We start from the raw sequence: 27,645 nt of genomic DNA, 5'->3' as shown, positions 1-27,645 counted from the left end.
CTTGCTATATATAGTCCTGTAGTGTTAATTTCCTGCTGATTATATGGAAACTACAGCACACAGCCTAATAAGTGATTCGTAGTAGGAATCAGGCTCTTTTGCTCTATATTATGCTGCTCTTAGATTAAATACCAAAAACTTGGTAACAGATTCTCTTTAATCTTTTTGTTCTCTTGAGTGTTTTTTAAAGTCTTTTTTTTGGGCAGTACAAAAGTCATCACTGGAAATTTCTGATCACTAATGTTTTGATCACAAGTAAGCGTGACAATGCCTTAGTCTTTAGAATCAAAACTTAGGAGAAAAATCAGAGCTCTGCTAACATGTCTAATTTTATATTATGGTTAATAATACATTTATTTGGCCTACAATGCAAGCTAATTTGTGGGAAGCCTGCAACTGTTCAGTGGGCTAAAAATGTCCTGCTGTTTTATAATTTTGTGTAGTTCTCAAAATAGACTTGATATTGTATTTCTATACAAAAAACACAGCAGTTTCAACAAGTTGAATATATTAGTAGTAGTCTCAAACAAATGGTATTTCTTATAGTGATCTCAACAGAGGATTATATTTTTAGCAAGATATTTTTCATTACAGTCTTTCACTGCTTGACAGTTTTGGTGCTATATAACAAGAACAGTTCTTGAATGCTTTAAATAATAGGTTTACCTTAATTTCAGTCTCAAGATAAGTATGGTATATTTTTTTAAGCTACAGTCATATGAAAAAGTTTGGGCACCCCTATTAATCTTAAGCTTAATCTTTTATAAAAATTGTTTTTTTTTGCAACAGCTATTTCAGTTTCATATATCTAATAACTGTTGGACACAGTAATGTTTCTGCCTTGAAATGAGGTTTATTGTACTAACAGAAAATTTGCAATCTGCATTCAAACAAAAGTTGACAGGTGCATAAGTATGGGCACCCTTATCATTTTCTTGTTTTAAATACTCCTACCTACTTTTTACTGACTTACTAAAGCACTTGTTTTGGTTTTGTAACCTCATTGAGCTTTGAACTTCATAGCCAGGTGTATGCAATCATGAGAAAAGCTACTTAGTGGCCACTTGCAAGTTGTTCTCCTGTTTGAATCTCCTCCAAAGAGTGGAATCATGGGCTCCTCAAAACAACTGTCAAATGATCTGAAAACAAAGATTATTCAACATAGTTGTTCAGGGGAAGGATACAAAAAGCGGTCTCAGAGATTTAACCTGTCAATTTCCACTGTGAGGAACATAGTAAGGAAATGGAAGAACACAGGTACAGTTCTTGTTAAGGCCAGAAGTGGCAGGCCAAGAAAAACATCAGAAAGGCAGAGAAGAAGAATGGTGAGAACAGTCAAGGACAATCCTCATGCCACCTCCAGAGATCTGCAGCATCAACTTGCTGCAGATGGTGTCACTGTGCATCTGTCAACTATACTGTTACAATAAACCTCATTTCAAGGCAGAAACATTACTGTGTCCAACAGTTATTAGATATATGAAACTGAAATAGCTGTTGCAAAAAAAACAATTTTTATAAAAGATTAAGCTTAAGATTAATAGGGGTTCCCAAACTTTTTCATATGACTGTATAAGGAAAAATGATTAAAAATATGAGATTTAAAAATAAATGGGGAGTGCAGTGCTTTTTCTCATCGCTAAGCAGAAACAGTCAACATTTTTAGGCTGCCTCAGTCACAAGCAGCATAAAATAGTGTCATGCTACATCATTACATTTCAGGGAGGAGTTAGTTTAAAAGATAAAAAATAAGATTTTAATGGACTGAAAAAGGGCTATATTTTAAAGGAACCTGCAGATATGGGATTAATCGGCATGTTAATAGTATTCTGAAGCTGCCCTGCACATGTACTAAGAACCCTGCTCTCAGTAGATAGTTAACTTTGTTCCTCCCGGCAGCCTCAGACTTTAAGTCATAGTGGTGAGCCTGTGCTTCTTCAGTCATCACTCAGTAGTACATAGTGAGCAACACCTGAAACTACATCTGTTATGCCTGATGAAAGCTACTGGTACATATAATGAAATGTATGCGTAGAGCAGGGCCGGCTCCAGGGTTTTTGCGGGCCCCGAGCGAAAGAGTCTCAGTGGGCCCCCCCCTTTAACACATACCACGGTTCATGATGCACAGATACAGCAGAGAAATATAGGTATAGTACAATGCCAGATTTCACTTCTTACATGAGTGATGGCTATTGTAAATTCTACAATACCATACAGCAGAGGGGCTTTACATAAGTCAACCCCTTATATGCCAATTTTTGTGACCTACACCCTCTTCTTCAGTTACCAGTAGGCATTTTATTGTTAGCTGAACTTGCTGCAAAGAAAAAACTGCATACATTGAATGACAATTTTTTAATGGAAAACTTTTTGAAGTAAACATTAGAAAGTATTAACGTAGAAAATTTGTAAAAGTGCAAAATGGGTAGCATATAACACAGCCACGCAGTATATAGCACAGCCATGTAGTATATAGCACAGCCACGTAGCAAATAACACAGCCCACGTAGTATATAGCACAGCCACGTAGTATATAGCACAGCCATGTAGTATATAGTAGTATATAGCACAGCCAAGTAGTATATAACACAGCCCACATATATAACACAGCCCACGTATATAACACAGTCTACATAGTATATAACACAGTCCACATAGTATATAACACAGTCCACATAGTATATAGCACAGCCATGTAGCATATAACACAACCCATGTAGTATATAGCACAGCCACGTAGCATATAACACAGCCCACGTAGCATATATCACAGCCATGTAGTATATAGCACAGCCACATAGTATATAACACAGCCCACGTAGCATATAGCACAACCATGTAGTATATAGCACAGCCCGCATCTTCCCCCCGAGAATGGCCCCACAGTCCAGTACTCACTGTTATAGTAAAAAAAAACAAAAAAAAAACCACACTCTTCACCTCTCCTCGTGCCCGCGCTGCTCCCTGCTCCTGTCTCAGTGGCTGCACTGCTAAGGGTGAGTGCACGATGACATCATCGCGCACCCACAGTGTCAGAGCGGTGAATGATGGGAGAGGGAGCGACAGCTGACGTTCTCTCCCCCATCATTGCTTTGAACTGTACCAGCAGACGCTGGTATATTTCAATGCGGCAGCGGGGGAGTCGGCGCTGGCGGCAGGCGGGCCCCCCTGCCTCACAGGGCCCCCATAGCAGCTGCATGATGTGCCGCTAGCTGAGGGCCCCTGGTGGAGTGGGGGCCCTAGGCAGCTGCCTGCCCCTAATGCTGCCCCAGCCTACAGGGGCCCCCCCGGAGCCTCAGTGTACCGTACCGTGAATGGGCCCCCCATCTCGCCAGGGCGTATCGAAAGACTGATGGACCCCTGTGCAAGATTTGGATTGGGCCCCTGTATCCTGATTATATATATATATATATATATATATATATATATGTCCCTCATCCTGGTATTTATAAATATGCCCTGCATTATGGTATTTATGTCCCTCATCCTGGCCCCATCCTGGTATGTGTCCCTTATCCTAGGCCCCATTTTGGTAAATATATATATATATATATATATATATATATATATATACACATACAGTGTATATATATATTATATATCCCCTATCCTGATATATGTGTGTGTCACCCCAGGAGTCCGGTTGTCACAGTGGCATTGCCTCCCTCACAGGGAGTAATGTCATGCCTGAAAGCAAGGAGGGGTCCCCTTACCAGGTGTCAGTAAGAGAGAAGTAGAGCAGAACCTGGGGAGTGGAGCTGTGATTAAACTCGCCCCAGAGCTGAGCGCCAGGAACCGGATACCGGAGTCCGTGGTTGCATGGGTACTGAAGTCCTGGCAGCTAAATACGGAGGGAAGGGGACTGCAGGTCTCCTGGCCCGATCTAATACCCGGCGGCATAGCAGCATACCAGAGCCTGGAGCCAACACAATGGAGCTGCACCTGTGATAGGCTTGAGCTGCCTGCCATGCGGGCAACGGTTAGTTTTTAAAAACTGAGATAGACAATTAGCAGTAGGTGGGTAAGCAAGGAAAAAGGGAGGACAGCGCAGAAGGAAGGCCTCCGTACCTACAGTACCTGGTCGGGTGTATCCAAAAATTGCTTCCAGACTGCCCGGCTCTCCATTACGATCTGTTACCAGTACCCCGGTCTGTAATATTAACCATCAAGTAAAGGAAAAGAAAACTACAGCCCTCGTGTCATTTAGTGATCTCTTGCACCCTGAGTCCTGCACCACAAGGGACACGAAGCCTGACATAAACGGAACCGGTAGCCCTGGGGCCCCGCTCCACCTGTGGGGAGCAGAACCATCCCAGCTTAGTCACCATCAGCTCCAGCGGTCTCCTTTAGCAGCATCGGCCATCCTTTGCCGAACACAAGTGGCGTCACATTAAATCCCATATACATATTCCCCATTTTATGGCACAGCCAGGGCCATGGAGTCAAACTGTCCGACCCGGTTCCAAGTATTCCACGGCCCTGGCGGAAATGTCATATGTCCCCTGTTTTTTCTCTGTTTTTAATGTATTCTTACAAAATCACTGGCAAAGTACTGGAGGGGAAATATGTATCACTGAGGTTATCTCCAGTGATATAAACCTAGAAAAATGCTCCAGCACACTAAGTGCCGAGAGATGTTAATCAACCATGTTAAGGGCTAGGTTTAGTGAACATCTGTAGAGTGTGTGGGTGACTTTTCACCATATCTGGATCCCAAGGTGTGGTTTAGGAGATAAATAGTCAGCCTGAGTCTTCCAGTGTTGGTTGTGCCTAGGAATATGAACTCCAAAGCTGTGTATGATAAAGGAATGTTGGACTTTTTTTTCCCCTATGTTTGTTTCCTGAGCTGGCGGATCCCTGCAGCAACATGGACAGTGCCAATTGTTTTTGTTTTGTTTCCCGTTAGGCTAGAATTTTTTTCTTTATGTTGCAAACCCTGCCCTGGTTTATGATGTACCTAAATAAACCAGTGGAAAATTTAAAGAAAGACTGTTCCTGTGTCAACCTCTATGAGCAGCTGTGTGAGCCGATCTACCACAGAATATAAAAAATTAATCATCATATTCACCAAAGGCATGCATAGAAGTCAAGGAGCCCCATAGCAGAAGTATAATGCACTCTCTATAGTCCTCCATATAGCATAATGCACCCTCATAGTTCTTTATATGGTATAATCACCCCATATTTCTCCATATATTATAATGCACTCCATAGTTCTACATATAGTATAATGGACAGACCATAGTCATCCATGTAGTATAAATCACAGCCCATAGTTATCCATCTAGTATGCACACCCCATAGTCATCCATGTAGTATAATGCACAACCCATAGTCATCCATGTAGTAGTATGCCACCATGTACTCACTGATTTAAAAAAAAAAAAGAAAAGAAAAAAACCTCCCATTCACTCCCCCGCCGCGATGTGTCCTCTTCTGAAGCCGGCAGCTGATTGAGCATGCAAGCGACGGGATTGAATTATATCACTTCCATGCAGCCACGGTCACATGCATGCCGACATCAGTTGCTAGCCTCTTATTGGCCAGCAGCATGTATTGCAGTGCACAGAGTTGTCCAAGCATGCACATCCAGCTGAAGCATTTGCTGGCGTCAGCTGACCCTTCACTCCCTGGGCCGGTTGCAGCGGCAACCAATTTAACGGCGGTAGCTTCGCTCCTGTGTAGAGCCCCACTGGCCAATTTTTTTCTAAAAGATTGTTTTTTTACATAGGTTAAGTAACCTTTTGTCTTCAGGTATTCACTTATGTTTATTGCGCTAAATTCCTCAAAATGGCACGCGATGTTTTTTGTGTAAAGTAAAGAAAATAAAAAATGGTCGTCTTTCCTGTCTTTAACCATTTTTACGACTTTTTGAATAAAAACCCACAGGTTTTTGACTCAAAAATGAGACTTTTGAAAAAAAATGCATAAAAGTACACCAGAGGGGGACTGGAGTGGAGTTACTCCAAATTTTGCAACTTTTTACAAAGTGGCAATTGATGAACCAGGTAGAAACATCTGAAATCACTAAACTCAGCCCACAAGTTGGAAAGCAAAAAAAAAAAAATAGACGACACATAAAATAGACTTCAAAAAAGGTACAAAATAGAAAAATGAATTGGGTGCAAGCGAAAATCAAAAAAAAAAAGGCATAAAACACAAAATTAGACTAAAAACAGGTGCAAAGGCAATAATGAATTGAGCCTTCATGTCTGGAATAGCACTTTTCTGTGCAGAGACCCATACAGTTCCATGTATTTGAGCCTTACTTCTGAGGTATATATTGAGAAATACTGCCAAGTCGTAACATACTTTTTGACATATTCAAAAAATATATTAGTCCTTTATTTATTTCTAGAACAGAGTACATAGAGAACCACATGCAAGTCTTCTCTGATTGACAAGCATAGGTATTCAAGGTTACTTTGGATTTGCTTTTCAGCTTCTTTCACTTACCTTGTAAGTGAGCCCTTGTAGGGGGTCTACTACTTTTGCACATTAAGTACTTTTTTTATGACCGCATAATATTCCAGAGTGTCTAAGGGTATGTGTCCACGATGCGTATTGGCAGCGCTTTGGACGCAGCGGATACCCCTCTGTGAAAGCTCTCAATTACAATTTCTCTGGCTATCCAATAAAGGTGTCAATCTATTATGATGCAGAAGTATTTCCCCAGCTATCACAGTACCTGTACTATTTTGCACATCACGTAGGTGGATGCAAAATGATTATTAATTGACAGTTGTTACTTATATTTACTCGTCAGTCTAAGCAACTCTGACTTTTATTTTTGTTTTTTAGACAAGTTCTCAGTCAGCAAAAGATACATATGGGATTAATTTATCAGATGCACCTTCTGAGACTGATCTTCAGATTTATACAAGGTAAAGATTTACTGTATTCTCTCTCTAAGGTAGTTTTTGTGTGAATTTTAGATACAATACATATTATAGGTAGAGATTCACCACAAGAGAATTTTGATTGGCATTACTCAGGCTTGGATGGACTAAATGTCCCACACAACTGCACATATGCTTCTGGTGGTGCTGTGTATAAAGATGTTTCACTATAATCTGGTGCAAGAAAATGTTCACGGCTCTCACCCAAATTGGCAGCATGTTCTCTTTATTGCTTCAATGGTCACAATCACATAGTCGAGAGAATATCTTGTAGGTGCCCTGACTGCGGTAGGTGGTCACTGTTCTCCTGTCTGTGTATGCGAGTACTGTGAACATTTTTCCGCAAACAGAAAAAAGAAAATCAGCACCGCTGAAGCTGGCTTACCCCTCGTGCGTGAGTATTGTTGCAGTCATGCTGTTACTCCATTGCCTCCTGTTTTGACCACTTCGGGTGCTGCATCCAGTAAAAAGATAAATGTCTGATGGCAAAGTGAGAAGATGATGCGCACTCACGGGTCCAGTGCAATATTTCTTTTTATTTGGACATAAAGACGATGACAAGCGGGAAGGGAAAAAACGTGCAAAGGAAAGGACAACAGCTGTTTCGCGTGGCTGCGCTTCTACAGGTCCCAATCGCTGCGGCCATTTTCCTGAAGCAGAGTTCGCATCTCGGCTTCGGGAAAATGGCCGCCGCGATCTCCATCTGCGCACGCGCGGCAGCCCGCGGCCATTTTCCTGAAGCCCCGGGCAGCAGAGCGCTCCAACTGCGCACGCGCGGCCACAGGAAGATGGCCCCCCCACCGATCACCAGGGATATAGCGCAGAGCGCGCTGTTTTTCGTCACCTGCGCAGTCGCAAACCACTACGCCACCAACGGAAACCTAAGCAAGATCTGGGGGAAGAAACAGCTTTGTCACCACGCCCCTATGACCAGACCAGCATGATTGACAAGCGAAAACGGCGACTTTGGTAAGTAATTTCGGCAGCTTAGGTGGGGAATCAGGGTAGAAAAAAAACACTTTTGTAAAGCACAGCTCATGCCCTATGTAGCGGTATTTTTATCTCCGAATGAAAAACCGGGGTGACAGGTTCCCTTTAATCTTCAGCCAAGACATCCAAAGGACCAGAGACAGGACAGCAACCAAGATATCATGGCTCCATCATGAGGAACACAGATTTATTATTCTACAAGATGTCAGCTTAGGCTTCTTTCACACTTCCGTCGGTACGGGGCAGCGGACAACGTGGGCAGCGGACGCAGTGTTTCAACGCGTCCGCTGCCCATTGTGAAGTCCCAGGGAAGAGGGGGTGGAGTTCCGGCCACGCCTGCGCAGTTCAAAATGCAGGACCCGACGTACGAAAAAACGGTCCCTTGAATGTTTTTTCGCTACGACGGTCCACCAAATACCGACGCATCCAGTGCACGACTTATGGAACATGTGTCCATACGTCGCGATGCGTCGGTAATACAAGTTTATGGAGAAAAAACGCATCCTGCGGGCAACTTTGCAGGATGCGTTTATTCTCCAAAATGACGCATTGCGACGGAGGCTAAACGACGCAAGTGTGAAAGTAGCCTTAGGGTACCTTGGACCTGGCTGGAAGAATACAGATCTGCTCCATTGACTATCGCCGAACCATGGATACGTTTGTGAAAACCAGATTGTGACTTGCCAGTCACCTGGAACCTATGGCTATGTTTGGAGACAGCCACGATTGAGACCCATCGCCTGGCTCCATGGAGATGTTCGGAGAAGCCAGGTTGTGACTCTCTGGTCAACTGGCCTTGTACCTGAATGGACTGCCATTTTCCCAAGCTTGTCGTTACATTCTCTTCTCTCTGTGAGCTTGCCACAAGTGGGGTAGTCGGCATTGGAATATGAAGCCAGGTTGTGACTCTCTGGTCAACTGGCTCTTGTACCTGAATGGACTGTCATCTTCCTACGCTTGTTGATACAGTCTCTCTGTGTAATTGCGAAAGGTGGGGTTGTCGGCCCTGGAAGATGAAGCCAGTTTGTGACCCTCCGGTCAACTGGTCCTTGTACCTGAATGGATTGTCATCTTCTTACGCTTGTTGGTACCGCCTTTCTGTGTGCGTGCCAAAGGTGGGGCAATCGGCCCTGGAAGATCTGAAGTAACATCTGCTATTATCCCGGTGAGTCAGGAGAAGGGTGAGACTGTAATGTTCACCATCTTGGGTACTAAGCTGGGACTGTTCAATGTGTTATCAGCCTGTTTCGTGGTTCAATAAAGTATTGCCACACTGTTTTACCATCACCCTGTGTCGTTTGAGTAGCGTTAAACCCACGTTAAAAGGAGAGCGAGCGTTTGGTGGGACGATCTCTGGACCACGTGGTTTTGCCTGTCACCCCCCTCCCGTGTCTCCACACCAATATTTACTGATTTTTTTTTGCAGTGATAGGACAAGAGTTGGTAAAATCTCATCTACTTCCTTACAAGCAGAAAATCAGCAGCAGTCCTATATAATCATACCCTGAGGGTATGTGCACACGTTGCGGATTCCATTGCAGATTTTTCCTTGTAGATTCTGCAGAATAGGTAAAATGACCTGCGGATTCCCTGCGGGTTTTCTGCGGATTTTGTGCAGATTTCGCCTGCGTTTTTACACCTGCGGATTCCTATAATGGAATAGGTTAAAAACGCTGCGTTTCTGCACGGAATTTTCCACAGCACGTCCACAGCGGATTTGGTTTTTCATACGTTTACATGGTACTGTACACCACATGGAAAACAGCTGCGAAACCGCATGGCCAAATCTGCTGCGGATCCGCAGCCAAATCCGCAACGTGTGCACATACCCTAAGAAGCCAGCTTCTCTGACTCTTGGAAGAGAGGGTAATTGTAAGTGGAATGCTGCTGTGATTACTGTAGGGTATGGGGATTCCTTGGACTAATGCATTCTATGTAACTGTTGTGTGCAGAAGGGGGCTGTAGAAATACTGTGGAAAGGCACTGTAGTGACTACCATGGAGGGGTCCTTTCTGTGACTATTTTGTGGACTGCTGAGACTAGTATGATTAGTAGGTAAGATAGGGAGGGATTACTGGGGAGTCGGGACATTAAGCTGTGTGTAGGAAATGTAGCTATTATTCAATGGTTATTTTTGTTACTGCAGTTAGTGCAGCTTTATTCTGTTCCCTTGGGGAAAAAAAAAACTTTTTCAATAAACTTAAAAGAAGGAATATCCCAGAATGTTATATTTAACTAGTTTGTGTGAACCTTGCTCTTAAATATATGTAATTGTTGGCTCCTAAATTAGGCAGGTGGGTTGAACAGAAAATGGAACCATGCCCTTGCATTTTGAACAGCCTAATGGCATTTTGCTCCTTTCCATTACACTCCTTGCATATTCATTGACAAGTAGGGTTACAGTTTGGGTTACTAGTTTGGTGTTTTATTGATTCCACAAGATGGGTCAAACCTAGATTAGACAGAAATATATATGTACTAAATGATGTTCATTTATAAACCAAGAACAGAGAGACATACATACAAAGCAGGGATCACCATAAATAACACATTTTTATTAGTACACTTAACACCACATATCAAAATGAAAACCATTTTAAAAAATGGCATATTATATGCCTGTTAACGCGCAGGAGCTACGGTATACCAACAAACACCTGTAAGTAGTTTATATAACTAATACTGTAGAATATCAAACCTCGGATGTATTGCATGGGGGTTCATAAAGGTGATAATTACAAGTAATATTGTGGTTCAGTGTGGGTTTGGGAACTACCGTATGTTAGATCTCATTCATCAAGTAGACAAAGGACATCATGATTGGCACCAAATACAAAGAAAAATAATAAAAACCGTAACCATCAACTCCATGAGTCCTAGCCTACTAAATAGACAATATAACAATTTGTCATTAGCTACCAAGGCTACAGAGATGCTCTAAGTGTTTTTGGTCAGTCACACAAATAACAAAAGTATCACTATGAGCTGCTGAAAGCTCGAATTATACCCATGGAACCAAACATAATGTATGGTGATGGTGGTGCAGAGGCAGTGACCGGCTCCTGTCAGACCAACGCGTGTTGTCACAAATGTGACTTCATCAGGGGCAAGAAGTATGCTTGTCTTGTGTACGCATACCTATGTATACAAGAAACAAAGATTTGATGAATCCCAACAGCTGTGGGAGCTTACCCCATAGGAGCCACATGCATCCTCGGCACATACACTGATACGCCGGAAGTTACACTGGCATGTATCCATTCCCAGTGTGAAATCGCAGCGGTCGTCTAGGAAACGAGAGCCGCGATAGTATTGCGCCTGCGTGCCATAAATAGATGCTGTTTAGGGGACACCTATGTCAGTTGTCCCCTCTGCGCACACGCGGCCGGGTTCTCCTAGATGCATAAAGCGCATGCGCCATGAGAATACATGACGTTCTTTACAACGGGTTTTGAACAGCGGACATGTGCCCATATCAGCCGCGGGTGGAATCGCAATCCACCTGCTGCTGTTAACCCATTAAATGCCGCTGTCAATCTCTGACAGCGGCATTTAATGTGATCGCGCAGGAAGTGCGTTACTAATTCCACCCATGACAACCCAAGGTCTGCAGGAGACCCCTGTCGTTGTCATTGCCGGATTGCTATGATTGCTGTCAGCTCGGCAAACAAAAAATAAGCCTTCACCCAGCCCCAGATCACGAATAATGGAGACACTATGTGTCTTGGAAAGTGACACATTTTTTTCTATTTTAACAAACTTTGGATTTTTCCCCTTACTTAAATAATTAAAACAACCAATACATATTTGTTGTTTGCAAACTCGTAATGACCTGGAGAATCATAATGGCGGGTCAGTTTTAGCATTTGGTCAACATGGTAAAAAAAAATCCAAAACACAGTTGTGGGATTGCACTTTTTTTGCAATTTCCCTGCACTTGGAGTTTTTCTCCCGTTTTCGAGTACACGATATGTTAAAACCAAAGGTGTCGTTCAAAATTACAACTCATCCTGCAAAAATCAAGCCCTCATATGGCCATATTTACAGAAAAATAAAAAAGTTATGTCTCTGGGAAGAAAGGGAGCGAAAAACAAATGTTAAAACAAAAAAGTGCTGTGGCGTGAATGGTTTAAAACATCCACTGCTCCAGTTCCAGGCTTTGTTTAGGGTACTGCAGCAATTTTGTCTTTTGAAAGGGAATCCGTCAGCAGGATTTCACCGAGCAAATTATTTAAATGCACATGTAGCTCTTTCAAAGACAAGTCCAGCAATACCTTTACATAGTCAGTCCATTCCTCCATTACTGAGAAATCGGCAATTTAACTGATATGCAATTGAAACTGAAGATCTAAAGCCTCTGTCAGCCCAGCTCTGTTCTACACCCAGTGCTGCCTCCTCCTGCTGCTGGACTGAAGATACATGAGTCGGGCAAGTTATAATCTGCAGGAAGGAAGACCAGTGAGTGCTAAAATAGCAGCAGATTGGCAAGTGAGCTGCAGGAAGTGTCAACTACTGTTTGTGAGATAATTCAATATATTTTATTTTATATGACTTTTCAAGTATGAAAAACAGCATCAGTTGCAAAAAAAAAAAGTAATTATTAAACCCTCATCGCGTGTCTCAAAAAAGGACCAATTATTATTTTTAAAATAATATAATTATATGCACTAATTATAATATAATTTACATTTCATTGTTTGCATTAGGTTTGTACATTTGGGACTGTGCCAACACAAGCAAGAGAAAAGACACCTAAAAGCCAATCAATGGACCATGGACACAATCGTGAAACTGTATGTACTATTTTTTGCTGTTTGTGTCTTTAGTTTCCATCCTTATATCATGAAGTTAATTTTGCTTACATAAGTGATAGTATGGTATTGCAGCTGACCGTGTTTTCAATTACATCATGTCAAGTAAAAAAGCTATGAAGGAAATAATGTGCGGTCAGGCGGAGCGCTGGGCATATGGATAAGGACAGAAGGTTATGAAATGTACAAACCTTTATTACAATGCTGAACACACAACGTGTCTCGGTGGCTGATTGCCGCCTTCATCAGGTGTACATTCCTAAAAGAAACAAATACAAAAAACACTGTAAATCACCAGGGCACTAAACACGTGTGTCTAAAAGAAACAGCAGCAGGCAAACCAGCCAGTGAGGTGTGTATAACTGTCAAAAACTAATAAACATATATAAAAGAGGTTGCCGCGCTGAAGGCACTCACGAGTTGAAGTGTAGTCCTGCTTGATGGAAAATGTCCGTTTGTGCAGCAAAGCTTCTCCACTGTTCAGTGGTTTTCAGCAAAGGGAGCGTCCTCCCCGTAATTACAGTCCCCGAACAAGCACTCGCCGCTGTGTATCAGCGGTAGCTTCGGCCGATAGCGCCGCTGTAGCGTGGCGAGGTTAGCGGGGGGCGTGGTGTGTTGGTGACGTCACCTGACCGTGTGTGACGGACGTATGCAAGGGCCAATCCCGACGCGTTTCGAGGGAACCGTCCCTCTTCCTCAAGGTATGGCGCCTGCACTGCCGCTGTTCCCTTATATCCACACCTCTGCCCTGCAATTTTACTGACAAACGATACATTACACTAGTCAGCTCGGCCTGATCTGACTTATTGCAATCAGCCCGGCTGCCACTCTCAAAAACAATTAAACTGAAAAAATACAACTACAATGAATGTGTAAACCTACTAATAATAATAACTGCAAAAAACCTCCTCCTTGTAAAAATCCCTCCATCCCATAAAAATGCAATCTTTATTTATTTCATACAATTAAAAATGAAAATTCCTTATATAATCTAATATATAAAGCTGAATGTGTGTGTGTGTGTATGTATGTATGTATGTATGTATGTCCGGGATTGGCATCTGAACCGTAGCAGCTACAGCCACAAAATTTTGCACAGTCACACGTCTGGACCCCGAGAGCGTCATAGGCTATGTTGTGAGGTGAAATTTTAACCCCGCGCTTTCCAATTCACCAAACAATTTTGCCCCTATCTACATAATGGGGAAAAAGTGAAAGGAAAAGTGTTGGAGGCGTCGCAGCTACAGGCACAAAATTTTGCACAGTCACACGTCTGGACCCTGAGAGCGTCAAAGCTATATTGTGAGGTGAAATTTTAACCCCGCGCTTTCCAAGTCACCAAACAATTTTGCCCCTATCTACATAATGGGGAAAAAATGAAAGGAAAAGTGTTGGAGGCAAATTAACAGCTGCCAGATGTGAACAAGGGGGACTTAAAGAATGACAGCGATGGCACCAAAGAGTATATACTGTACAGTTGCTAAGGTGGGGCCCCAACATGGGATAATCACACCACCACGGGGATATGAACACACACACAAAATGCGCCACACACTACCACGTGCTCGAACACATATACCACCCTCAGTGCACATTTCACCACACATACACCAACCTCGCCACATAAAAGTAGAAACACAAAAGTCGCCGCTCAAAACTCGCCACGCGCAAAACTCTCCACATGCAAAACTCGCCACACGTGCAAAACTCGCCACACGCAAAACTTGCACACGCAGAAAAATTGCCACACGCAGAAAAATTGCCACATGCACAAAAGTTGCAACACATGCAAAAGTTGCCTCACACAAAACTTGCACATACTCAAAAGGCACCACACATAAAACTCGCCACGCGCAAAACTCGCCATGCGCAAAACTTGCTGCACACAACTTGCTACACTAACCTGTCACATGCAACTCGACACACAAAAAGTTGCTACACGCATGTCGCCACACAAAACTCATCTCACAAAAGTCCCTACATGCATGTCGCCACACGCAACTCAACACACACAACTTGACACACGAAACTCGCCCTAAAACACACACAAGTCTGGTATCCTTCAAAAATAAAAATCTGATTAATAAGCAGACAAACTACAAGAGCAACAAATGTACCATATAGGAATCCGGCAGCTGTCAGTCACATGACCAGTCTATTATGTGTATGTGTGAGCTAATATATACTGCCAGGGGGTGGGCTTACTGTTGGCTGGGGATTTATCAGGCTGCCATTTTAGCTTACAAATACTGAGGTAAAAATACTGACCAAATAACGTGTGAACGAGGGCTAATACAGGAGGAGATGGCATACAGCTATATACTATATACAGGAGATGACACACAGGTATATACTATTTACAGGGGAGATGACACACAGGTATATACTATATACAGGAGGAGATGACACACAGATATATACTATATACAGGAGAGATGACACACAGGTATATACTATATAGAGGAGGAGATGACATACAGGTACATACTACATACAGGAGGAGATGACATACAGGTATATACTATATACAGGAGGAGATGACACACAGGTATATACTATATACAGGAGCAGATTACCTACAGGTATATAGTATATACAGGAGGAGATGACACAGGTATATGCTATGTATAGGAGGAGATGACATACAGGTATATACTATATACAGGAGATGACACACAGATATATACTATATATAGGTGAGATGACACACAGGTATATACTATATACAGGAGATTACATACAGGTATATCTAATATATAAAGCTGAATGTGTGTATGTATGTACAGTTAGGTCCATATATATTTGGACAGAGACAACATTATTCTAATTTTGGTTCTAGACATTACCACAATAAATTTTAAACAAAACGATTCAGATGCAGTTGAAGTTCAGACTTTCAGCTTTCATTTGAGGGTATCCACATTAAAATTGGATGAAGGGTTTAGGAGTTTCAGCTCCTTAATATGTGCCACCCTGTTTTTAAAGGGACCAAAAGTAATTGGACAGATTAAATAATTGTAAATAAAATGTTCATTTCTAGTACTTGGTTGAAAATCCTTTGTTGGCAATGACTGCCTGAAGTCTTGAACTCATGGACATCACCAGACGCTGTGTTTCCTCCTTTTTGATGCTCTGCCAGGCCTTCACTGCAGTGGTTTTCAGTTGCTGTTTGTTTATGGGCCTTTCTGTCTGAAGTTTAGTCTATAACAAGTGAAATGCATGCTCAACTGGGTTGAGATCAGGTGACTGACTTGGCCATTCAGGAATATTCCACTTCTTTGCTTTAATAAACTCCTGGGTTTCTTTGGCTTTATGTTTTGGGTCATTGTCCATCTGTAGTATGAAACGACAACCAACCAGTTTGGCTGCATTTGGCTGGATCTGAGCACACAGTATGGCTCTGAATACCTCAGAATTCATTCGGCTGCTTCTGTCCTGTGTCACATCATCAATAAACACTAGTGACCCAGTGCCACTGGCAGCCATGCATGCCCAAGCCATCACACTGCCTCCGCCGTGTTTTACAGATGATGTGGTATGCTTTGGATCATGAGCTGTACCACGCCTTCGCCATACTTTTCTCTTTCCATCATTCTGGTAGAGGTTGATCTTGGTTTCATCTGTCCAAAGAATGTTCTTCCAGAACTGTGCTGGCTTTTTTAGATGTTTTTTAGCAAAGTCCAGTATAGCCTTTTTATTCTTGATGCTTATGAGTGGCTTGCACCGTGCAGTGAACCCTCTGTATCTACTTTCATGCAGTCTTCTCTTTATGGTAGATTTGGATATTGATACGCCGAACTCCTGGAGAGTGCTGTTCACTTGGTTGGCTGTTGTGAAGAGGTTTCTCTTCACCATGGAGATTATTCTGCGATCATCCACCGCTGTTGTCTTCCGTGGGCACCCAGGTCTTTTTGCATTGATGAGTTCACCAGTGCTTTCTTTCTTTCTCAGGATGTACCAAACTGTAGATTTTGCCACTCCTAATATTGTAGCAATTTTTCAGATGGGTTTTTTTTCTGTTTTCACAGCTTAAGGATGGCTTGTTTCACCTGCACGGAGAGCTCCTTTGACCGCATGTTTACTTCACAGCAAAACCTTCCAAATGCAAGCACCATACCTCAAATCAACTCCAGGCCTTTTATCTGCTTAATTCAGAATGACATAATGAAGGGATTGCCCACGACTGTCCATGAAATAGCCTTGGAGTCAATTGTCCAATTACTTTTGGTCCCTTTAAAAACAGGGTGGCACATGTTAAGGAGCGGAAGCTCCTAAACCCTTCATCCAATTTTAATGTGGATACCCTCAAATGAAAGCTGAAAGTTTGAACTTCAACTGCATCTGAATTGTTTTGTTTAAAATTCATTGTGGTAATGTCTATAACCAAAATTAGAAAAAGGTTGTCTCTGTCCAAATATATATGGACCTAACTGTATGTGTGTATGTCCGGGATTGGCATCTGTACCGTCGCAGCTACAGCCACAAAATTTTGCACAGTCACACGTCTGGACCCCGAGAGCGTCATAGGCTATGTTGTGAGGTGAAATTTTAACCCCGCGCGTTCCAATTCACCAAACAATTTTGCTCCTATCTACATAATGGGGAAAAAGTGAAGGGAAAAGTGTTGGAGGAAAATTGACAGCTGCCAGATGTGAACAATGAGGACTTAAAGAATGAGAGCGATGGCGACAAAGAGTATATACCGTACAGTTGCTAAGGTGGCGCCCCGACATGGGATACTCACCACACACGGGGATATGAACACAAACACAAAATGCGCCACACACTACCACGTGCTTGAACACATATACCACCCTCAGCACACATTTCACCACACACACACACCAACCTCGCCACATAAAAGTCGAAACACAAAAGTCACCACTCAAAACTCGCTACATGCAAAACTCGCCATATGCAAAACTAGGCTCACGCAAAACTCGCCACACGTGCAAAACTCACCTCATGGAAAACTCACCTCATGCAAAACTTGCACACACAGAAAAATTGCCACATGTACAAAAGTTGCACCACATGCAAAAGTTGCCTCACACAAAACTTGCACATACTCAAAATGCACCACACATAAAACTCGCCACGCGCAAAACTCGCCATGCACAAATCTTGCTGCACACAACTTGCTACACTAACCTGTCACATGCAACTCAACACACAAAATGTTGCTACACGCATGTCGCCACACAAAACTCATCTCACAAAAGTCGCTACATGCATGTCGCCACACGCAACTCAACACACACAACTTGACACATAAAACTCGCCCTAAAACACACACAAGTCTGGTATTGTCCTTCAAAAATAAAAATCTGATTAATAAGCAAACTACAAGAGCAACAAATGTACCATATAGGAAATACGGCAGCTGTCAGTCACATGACCTGTCTATTATGTGTATGTGTGAGCTAATATATACTGCCAGGGGGGAGGGCTTCCTGTTGGCTGGGGATTTATCAGGCTGCCAATAGCAACCAATCACAGCTCAGCTTCTATTTTGCTACAGTTAATTAACCTGAGCTCTGATTGGTTAATATAGGCAACAAAGACATTCTCAGTATAACAAAGCTAATATATGTTGTGAAATGCTTCTATTTGCTTAGTTTTTGCCTTTTAATAATTACATTTCTATCTATTTGTTTTGTGGTTTTTGTGTGCAGAATAAATTTTTGTTAACACATTCTATTTTGCTAACAGCAGTCATTAACCCGGGCGAAGCCGGGTAGTACAGCTAGTAAGAATATAAATCTAAATTAAAAATATATATATGTATGCATGTATATACCCATGCATCTATCCAGCATAATACATACTCATCCATATAAAAAAATTTTTTTTATTATACCCTGCATTCATAAAATGTGATTTTTGAGTACTAAATCCTATATATAAATATATAAATTATATTAAAATATGCTAAAATGCTGAAATATACATATATATACAATATTAAAATGTTAAAATATTAAGAATATTCATAGAAAAAATGGGGAAACTCCAAAAATATTTCAGAGGGCGTACAGTTCTATTTCATAATTGAGTCCTTTGGGGGCTAGGGTGTCCAATGTAAAAATTTATTTGGACTCAATACGGGACATACTTTTAATATAGTCCCCTCCCCTTGGATTTTTGGGTACTGTTTGTATACCAAAAAATGAAAAACCTGCAATGGAACGTTTTTTCAGCAAAATGCCGTGAAAGAGGGTGTCCTGTACATCCCTTCTGGATGTTATCCAGGTGCTCCTTAATTCTATCTCTGAGTCGTCTTTTTGTACGACCCACGTACATTTTTTCACAAGGACATCTTATTATGTATATGACACCCGTAGTATGACACGAAATCTTTTCTTTAAGATGAAACTCCCTAGTTTTATCCATATTCCAAAAAGAATCTTGTTGTGTCCTTGGGCTTCTTAAACGTAAACAGCATGGGCACCTTCCACAATATGTGAAATTGCCTCCAATGGGGTTTGTATTATTTTTCTTTATAGCTTTACCTATACTAAACCCCATTTTCATGGTAGGTGCTACAATATTTCCAATATTCTTCACCTTTCGATACACAAACCTAGGTTTTTTGGATAAAAGTTCTCCCACCACTTTATCTTTTTGTAAAACTGGCCAGTATTTATTGATAATTTTTGAGAATCTCCCATGGTCTGCGTGATATTGTGTGACCAATGGGATTCTCCCAATTTCTTGTGCCAAAGACCTCGTTTCTTTATTTTCTCTAATTGTGTGAATCAAATTAGATCTTGGAATGGATTTGGCCTCCTGGCTTGCCTGTTCAAGGGAGGGGAGATTATATCCTTTTTCTAAAAACTGTTTCTGTAAAATATTGGATTCAACATCAAAATCGTCATCTTTCGTACAATTCCGCCTGATTCGTATAAACTGACTTTTTGGAATGTTACGAAGCCAGGCAGGAAGGTGACAGCTGTCCATCTGAATGTAGCTGTTACAGTCAGCCTCTTTATGATAACATTTCGTATATATGGCATTATTCTCAATAAAGATATTTAGATCCAAAAAATTAACCTCCGTTTTACTAAATGTACCCGAAAATTCTAAGCCATACGTATTTCTATTTAAACCCCCCACAAATTCTTCCAGCAGTTGATGGGACCCTTCCCAAATAAAAAGGACGTCGTCTATATAGCGACGCCACATGATCAAACCTTTACGTAACATCCCATCCTGAAAAATGAACGACTCCTCCCACTTTCCAACATACAGATTGGCGTAGCTTGGGGCAAATTTTGTCCCCATAGCCGTTCCCCACTATGACCACCGGGCTCAGCCGCTACCGTCATTGACCAATTCTCCACTTGGATTCTCCACTGTCTCTCTGCTGACATCCCCACCATCATCATGGGTGACTTTAATATCCCTACTGACACCCGTCAGCCAGCAGCCTCCTAACTCCTGTCCCTTACTTCATCCTTTGAACTTACTCAGTGGTCCTCCACAGCCACTCACACAGACGGACGTACACTAGACCTCATCTTCACCCGCCTCTGTTCCCTATCTAATCTCACAACCTCTCCTTTCCCCCTATCTGACCACCATCTACTCACTTTCTCATCCTTGTCCTCCTCACCCGCCCCCCATGTCCAGCCACTAGCACATCCTCGCAAAAACCTCGCACACCTAGAAATTCACAGACTCTCAGACTCTCTTCTACCACTGTCCTCCATATCTTCACTCCACGACACGAACAACACCACCGCTTTCTATAACACCACCCTCACATCAGCCATAGACTCAGTCGCCCCTCTCATGCATGACAAAATGCGACGAATCAATAGGCAACCCTGGCACAACAAGCTCACCAAAAAACTTCAACAAGCATCCAGGGTCACGGAGCGGCATTGGAAGAAAATATGCTTGCCAGACAACTTCACTGCTTTCAAACAAGCTACACTTGACTTCAAATTAGCCCTCACCTCTGCTCAACAGACCTATTTCACAAACCTTGTATCTTCATTATCCTGCAACCCAAAAAAACTGTTCAGCACCTTTAACTCTCTCCTCCGTCCACCATTGCCACCTCCAGTTTCCTTCATCTCTTCCGAGCACTTTGCCACCTACTTAAAAAATAAGATCTACCAAACAAGGCAAACCTTTACTGTTCCAGCACCCCAGCCACTCCATATACCAGACCTCTGCCCTTCCCTAATAACCTCCCTCTCCAACATCATTGAAGTTGAGCTTACTCACCTTTCTAAATCACACCTCACCACCTGTGCACTTGACCCCATGCCTTCCCACCTGCTCCCCAACCTCACTAACATGCTCATTCCTGCCCTAACCCATCTCTTCAACCTATCGCTATCTTCTGGTGCCTTCCCCTCTGCCTTCAAACACGCCACCATCACACCCATCCTCAAAAAAACAAACCTTGACCCAACTGCTATGCCCAGCTATCGCCCCATATCACTGCTCCCGTTTGCTTCAAAACTCCTTGAGTAGCATGTCCATGCTCAACTTTCCTCCCACCTCTCTTCTCACTCCTTGACCACCTCCAATCTGGCTTCCGCCCCCACCACTCCACCGAAACTGCCCTGACCAAAATTACTAATGACTTACAGCCAAAGCTAACAGACAGTTCTCCATCCTCCTCCTCCTCGACCTGTCCTCTGCCTTCGACACAGTCAACCACTGCCTACTGCTACAGATTCTTTCTTCCCTTGGCATCAAAGACGTTGCCCTGTCCTGGATTGCCTCATACCTTTCTGTCCGCACATTTGGCATTTCCCACTCCCACACTACCTCCTCATCCCGCCCTCTCTCTGTTGGAGTCCCTCAAGGCTCTGTCCTGGGGCCCCTACTTTTTTCCATCTATACCCTTGGCCTAGGACAACTCATAAAGTCCCATGGCTTCCAGTACCACCTGTACGCAGACGACACTCAGATCTACCTCTCTGGCCCCAGATGTCACCTCCCTGCTGTCCAGAATCCCGGAGTGTGTATCAGCCATATTCTTCTTCTTCACCTCTCGTTTTCTAAAACCCAATGTAGACAAAACTGAACTCATCATTTTTCCTCCATCTTGCGTATCTCCCTTATCTGATCTATCTATTATGGTAAACGGCATCACGCTCTCTCCCGCACCTGAAATCCGCTGCCTCGGAGTAACTCTTGACTGCCCTGTCCTTCAAACCGCACGTCCAAACTCTTGCCACCTCCTGTTGCCTCCACCTCAAAAATATTGCCAGAATCCGTCCCTTCCTCAGCCCTCAATCTACTAAAACTCTTGTGCATGACCTCATCATCTCCCGCCTCGATTACTGCAACACCCTCCTCTGTGGCCTCCCCGCTAACTCTATTGCACCACTCCAGTCTGTCCTCAACTTTGCTACCCGGCTAATCCACCTCTCTCCTCGCTACTCCCCTGTTTCTCCCATCTTCAAATCCCTCCACTGGCTCCCAATTCCCCAACGAATCCTGTTCAAACTACTAACGCTGATCTACAAAGCCATCCACAACCTGTCCCCTCTCTATATTTCTTAACTAATCTCCCAATATGTTCCCTCACGTAATCTTTGATCCTCCCAAGACCTCCTACTCTCCTCCACACTTATTCGATACTCACACAACCGCCTCCAAGATTTATCCCGAATAGCCCCATCCTCTGGAATTCCACGCCTCAGCATGTCTGATTATCCATCGTCCTCAGATCCTTCAGACGGAACCTAAAAACCCATCTCTTCAGGAAAGCCTACAGCCTGCAATAACCATTCTGCTGCCTTACCACCACCCGAGCTGCCGCCTCACCACCACCAGAGCTGCTGCACCCTGACCTTCTGTCTCTTCCCCAATATCCTGTAGAATTTAAGTCCGCAAGGGCAGGGTCCTCTCCCCTCTGTACCAGTCTGTCATCGTAAATGTGTTTACTGTAAACGATATCTATAACTCTGTATGTACCCCTTCTCATGTACAGCACCATGGAATTAATGGTGCTTTATAAATAAATAATAATAATTAAGATGCCCTTCTTCAAGATATCAATGAGATATGGGCATCAGTGCTCTCCTAACCTGATGTAGGCTAAAGCACAACATACAGTGCTCTTCAGTATGAAACCGCAAATCCTTATTAGGATCTAAACCGAATCAATAAATTCTTAGATGTATAGATCGGGCTTGATGGTTCCTTTACAATTCTTAGCAGTGTGGGTGTCTTGAGATCACTGATTCTGTTAATAACGTAGCAGACAAGGCAGCCCATGACCAGACAGGCCCTTCTGGCATTTGTCAGAATTGCCAGATGGCCAGTCCAGCCCTGGCTTCAGCCATCACTGTAGGGGTGAGTTAATTAATTGTTTGACTGAATATAGCAGAATAAAGTTAAAATTGATCATTTTTTGCAGCTCGCGAATGATGGTATAAATATCCAAATGGTCCACTGCAGAAAAAAGGTTATCTACCCTGCTCTATAGCATAAAAGCATATAAATCTTTTCATGAAAGGTAAAATAATGTTAAAAGAAGTGATTAAGTTTGCATTTGCATAATAAGTCTTTAACTTGTCCATGTCAGGAACAACAAACATACAGCGGCAGCAGTTCTCGCCAAGGAAGGTAGCTGCCATGGTAACAAAGATTTCTATTTTTTTTTTTTTGCTTTTATTCTCCTGTATGCACCCTTACATTAAAAATATAGAAGTCAAACAGGCTTCACCTAGTTTAACTATTTGGTCTGGTATCTCTCTGATTGACACATGTATAGGTATTTCTTCATTTTGTTTATATAGTGCCAACATTCTCTGTAAAATGTACAGAGATTGTCTCAATGCCATTAGGCCTCTTAGCCATCATGCTGCTCATGAGTTAAGAGTTAAAAAATAAATTTAACTGGAGTAATTTAATGGTATAAACTAAATATATTTCATAGTTTTCTTTAACCCCTTCCCAGCATGCGCCATACACATACTGCTCTGCGGGAGCTGCGTTCCCGCAAACAGTAGTATAAGTACGGTGCGGCCTCAAGCTGAGCACTGCGGTGATCACGTGCAGGTGTCAGCTCTGTGTGTGATCTGACACCCCAAAGCAACGCCCGCGATCGGTGCTAGCTGTCTCCCAAAAATCAGAATAGAAAGCGAACATGTGACATGAAAAATATCATGTGCCTGAAAATGGTACCAATAAAAACGTCAGCTAATCCCGCAAAATACAAGCCCTGAATTATAACTCTCAAAATATGGTGATGCAAAAACTAGTTTTCACAATAAAAAGCGTCTTTTACTGTGTGACAGCAGCCAAACATAAAAACCCAATATAAATCTGGTATCGCTGTAATTGCACCGACCCGAAAAATAGTCGCCTAATCTCTAAGGCTATGTGCACACGTTGCGGATTGGGATGCAGAATTTTCTGCACAAAATCTGCACTGCTTGGCAGAAAATGCAGGTGCAGATTTGATGCATTTTTAATGCAGATTTTGTGCGTTTTTGTTGCGGATTTCATGCGTTTTTTACCCCTGCGGATTTCTATAATAGAAGGGTGCAAAAACGCTGCAGATCCGCACAAAAGAAGTGGCATGCTGCTACTTTTGATCCGCAGCATTTTCCATGCGGAATTTTCCACACCATTAGCACAGCATTTTTTTTCCTATTGATTTACATTGTACTGTAAATCACTTTGCGGATCTGCAGCATTTCTGTGTGGAAAAAAATGCTGCAGATCTGCACTAAATCCGCATCTTGTGCACATTGCCTTATACTGCACGACGAAAGACATAAAAAATAAATAAAACCAATTCTTCACCTGCTGTTGATTTTTTCATTCTGCCTCCCAAAGATCGCAGTAAGGCTCGGCGTATATTTATGCTGCGCTCTGTGTTGAGCGCTTACACTGTGGTTGTCGTGTAAATCTCTGAAATACGTGATTCGAACAGAACACAGGCGGGAAATTCCCTATAATGAGGCACTGTGGATGCCATAGGACCTGTGATCCGGCAGTGTCCGTCTTTTTAGGATTGCATAAAAATGCCGTCAGCCACAGTTTTGTGCACTTCTTAAAAGGACACCGCTGAGCAGAGTCCAGAGTAACTTTGCTGCCTCATTATAGTGAATGGATCCCTCGGGGGTTTCATCTGAATCATGTCACTCAGAGATTTAGATGGAAACCCCAAAGTAAGTGCTCAGCATAGAGCGCCGGATAAATGTGATCCCAAACGTTATGTAAAATGTTCCCAATAACAGCTTTAACTCAATCCACAATAAAAGCAAGCCCTCACTCAGGTCTGTAATCTGTTAACGGAAGTATAGGGGGCTTCCACATTACTGATAGCACAAGGGTTCTAGAAAAGCTTAATGGCTCCTCACCTGCCAAAAGAAGTTCAACAAATTCTCCGTTCCCAAATACAAATGCCCCCTCTCCCTTCTGAGCCCGTGTGCCTAAATCACATTTAGCGCCCACATGTTTGGCATTTCTGTAGTGATGAGAGCCCGCCTAATTTACAGGTGTGCGTCTCCAGAAGCATGGGCTGGGCATAATGTACTGGTGACTGCAACGTACTGTTCACTACAGTGTACTGGTCACTACGACGGCACTTTGCAATTTTCCCTCAGCAACATCCACTGCTGGCTGTTTCTGGAAAACACCCATGGAATCAAAATTGTCACTACATCTGTAGATAAATTCCCAAAGGGTTATAATTTCCATATTGGGGTGACTTTAGGGGGTATTCTGCTTTTCTAACACTTAGGGGCTCTTTATATGGAATCCGCATTCTAGTCTAGGAAATCTGCGCTCCGTTCCTCCCAAGTCTCTCCGTATGGCAAAGTAGTACTGTATAGCCACATATGGATATTTCTACATTCAGCAGAAATTGTGGGACAAATTCTGGTGCCATTTTTACCCATTTCCCAGTATGAAAATGTAAAACTTGGGGTTAACACAAAATCTTGGTGGTAAAAATGTAAATTATTTTTTCTTCACTGTCAAATGGTATAAAGTCTATGACACACCTGTGGTGTCAATATAATCACTGCACTCCTAGATGAATTCATTGAGAGGTTAATTGGTAAAATGGGGTCACTTATGTGGGGTTCTCCTACTCAGGCACCTCAGGGGCTCTGCCAATGTAACATGGCACCATCAAACAAGTGCAGCAAAATCTGCAATGTAATGATGAACTCAGGAGAAATTTGCATAACAAACTTTGCAGCCCATTTTCTCCTTTTACCCATGTGAAAATACAAAATTTGTAGGTAGTAAAGATTTTTGTGGAAAAAAATTTGATTTTTTTTTAATTTTCACGGTTTAACTTTATAAACTTCTGTGAAGCACTTGGGGTTCAAGGTGCTCAATGCAAAACTAAATAAGGTCCCAAATGGGTCTAGTCTCTAAAATCGTGTCATTTGTGGGGGTTTCCACTGTTTAGGCACATCAGGGGCTCTCCAAACGCGACACGGCATCCGCTAATTATTCCATCAAATTTTGCATTCAAAAAGTCAAATTGGCTCCTTCCCTTCCGAGCTCTGCCATGCGCCCAAACAGTACTATTCCCCCACATATGGGGTATCGGTGTACTCAGGAGAAATTGCACAACAAATTGTATGTAGCAATTCGTCCTACTACTCTTATAAAAATGCAAAATATGGACCTTAATTAGATTTATTTGGGAAAAAAGTGAATTTTTATTAACTTCTGTGAAGCACCTGTGGGTTCAAGGTGCTCAATATACATCTAGATAAGTTTCCTATGAGGTCTAGTTTCCAAAATGGCGTCACTTGTTGGGGAGTTTCCATAGTTTAGGCACATCAGGGGCTCTCCAAACATGACATGGCGTCTGCTAATTATTCCAGCAAATTTTACATTCAAAAAGTCAAATGGTGCTCCTTTCCTTCCGAGCCCTGCCTTGTGCCCAATCATTAAATTTCTCACACATGTGGGGTATCGGCATGCTCAGGAGAAATTCCGAAGCAAATTGTATGGTCCATTTTCTTCTGTTACCCTTGCCAAAGTAAAAAAAAAAATAGGATTTTTTTTGTGAAAGAAAAGTAAATGTATAATTTTTCCTTCCACATTTTAAAAATTCATATAAAGCATCTGAGGGTTAATAAACTTCATGAATGTGGTTTTGAGTACCTCGAGGGGTGCAGTTTTTAGAATCATGTCACTTTTGAAGCGTTCCAGAGTTATGACCTCATAATATGACAGTGGTCAGAATTGTAAAAATTGACCTGGTCAGGAAGGTGAAAACAGGCTTCGGGCTGAAGGGGTTAAAATCAAAGCATTTTAAGATTGCAGTACAATAGCATGTTAGTGGAGGCGACAATTACAGCTCTGTTAATAAGATTGGTTTGTTTGGGGTTTTTTTACCAAATGTTGTACACTTTTTTTTAATGTTTTTTTTTTTTAATGTTTTTATTGAATTTTGTATTACAACTGGGAGTGGGAAGGTAAAGTAGGGGAGGGAGGAAAGGGTTAGGTATGAAACAGGAAAGGTTATTAAAAATTAGAGAACTCACAATTCACAATTTTAACAATCAATTCTAACTTTTGATTAAAATATATTGTTATAAATTTTCCAAGTACAGGTATTTTAATTCCGTGGAAAGAGATATTGATGACACTGTTAAACCATAAACCCCATAAAGATATGTAACTGATAATTATATGTTGCAGAATTTGTTAATCCATATCTTCCATTTTTAAAGTATTTGAAGTCATTGTTATTATTTAGTGCAAATCTCCATTCCAAATTACAATGTAGATGCATCTGATCAAGCATGTCTGAAAAATTGGGGGGATTAGATTTTTTCCAACAATATGCTATTACATTCTTGACCACTAAGAAGACGTGTAATGACAAATCTGACCGAAGGGTCGTATTGTTCCAAGTCAAGGGATAATAGCACCCTTTGCGGTGTAATTTCAAAATTTTCAGCAACATAAGGAGGAATATTCTTGATTCATGTGAG

The 27,645-nt window shown here is 42.2% G+C and overlaps 1 protein-coding gene across 3 annotated transcripts in view; it reads left to right on the top strand.

The window, feature by feature from the left end:
- Window positions 1–27,645, top strand: part of FIG4 (FIG4 phosphoinositide 5-phosphatase) — a 613,672-nt gene that overhangs the window by 478,233 nt on the left and 107,794 nt on the right. For all 3 annotated transcript variants that reach the window (XM_077289568.1, XM_077289569.1, XM_077289567.1), the window contains 2 exons: window positions 6,802–6,884; window positions 12,596–12,682. In XM_077289568.1, the coding sequence (XP_077145683.1) occupies window positions 6,802–6,884; window positions 12,596–12,682 (170 nt within the window). The remainder of the gene's footprint in view (window positions 1–6,801; window positions 6,885–12,595; window positions 12,683–27,645) is intronic.

This window comes from Ranitomeya variabilis, chromosome 2, assembly GCF_051348905.1.
Source record: "Ranitomeya variabilis isolate aRanVar5 chromosome 2, aRanVar5.hap1, whole genome shotgun sequence".
Taxonomy (NCBI): domain Eukaryota; kingdom Metazoa; phylum Chordata; class Amphibia; order Anura; family Dendrobatidae; genus Ranitomeya; species Ranitomeya variabilis.
This window is presented reverse-complemented; position numbering and strand designations above follow the sequence as displayed.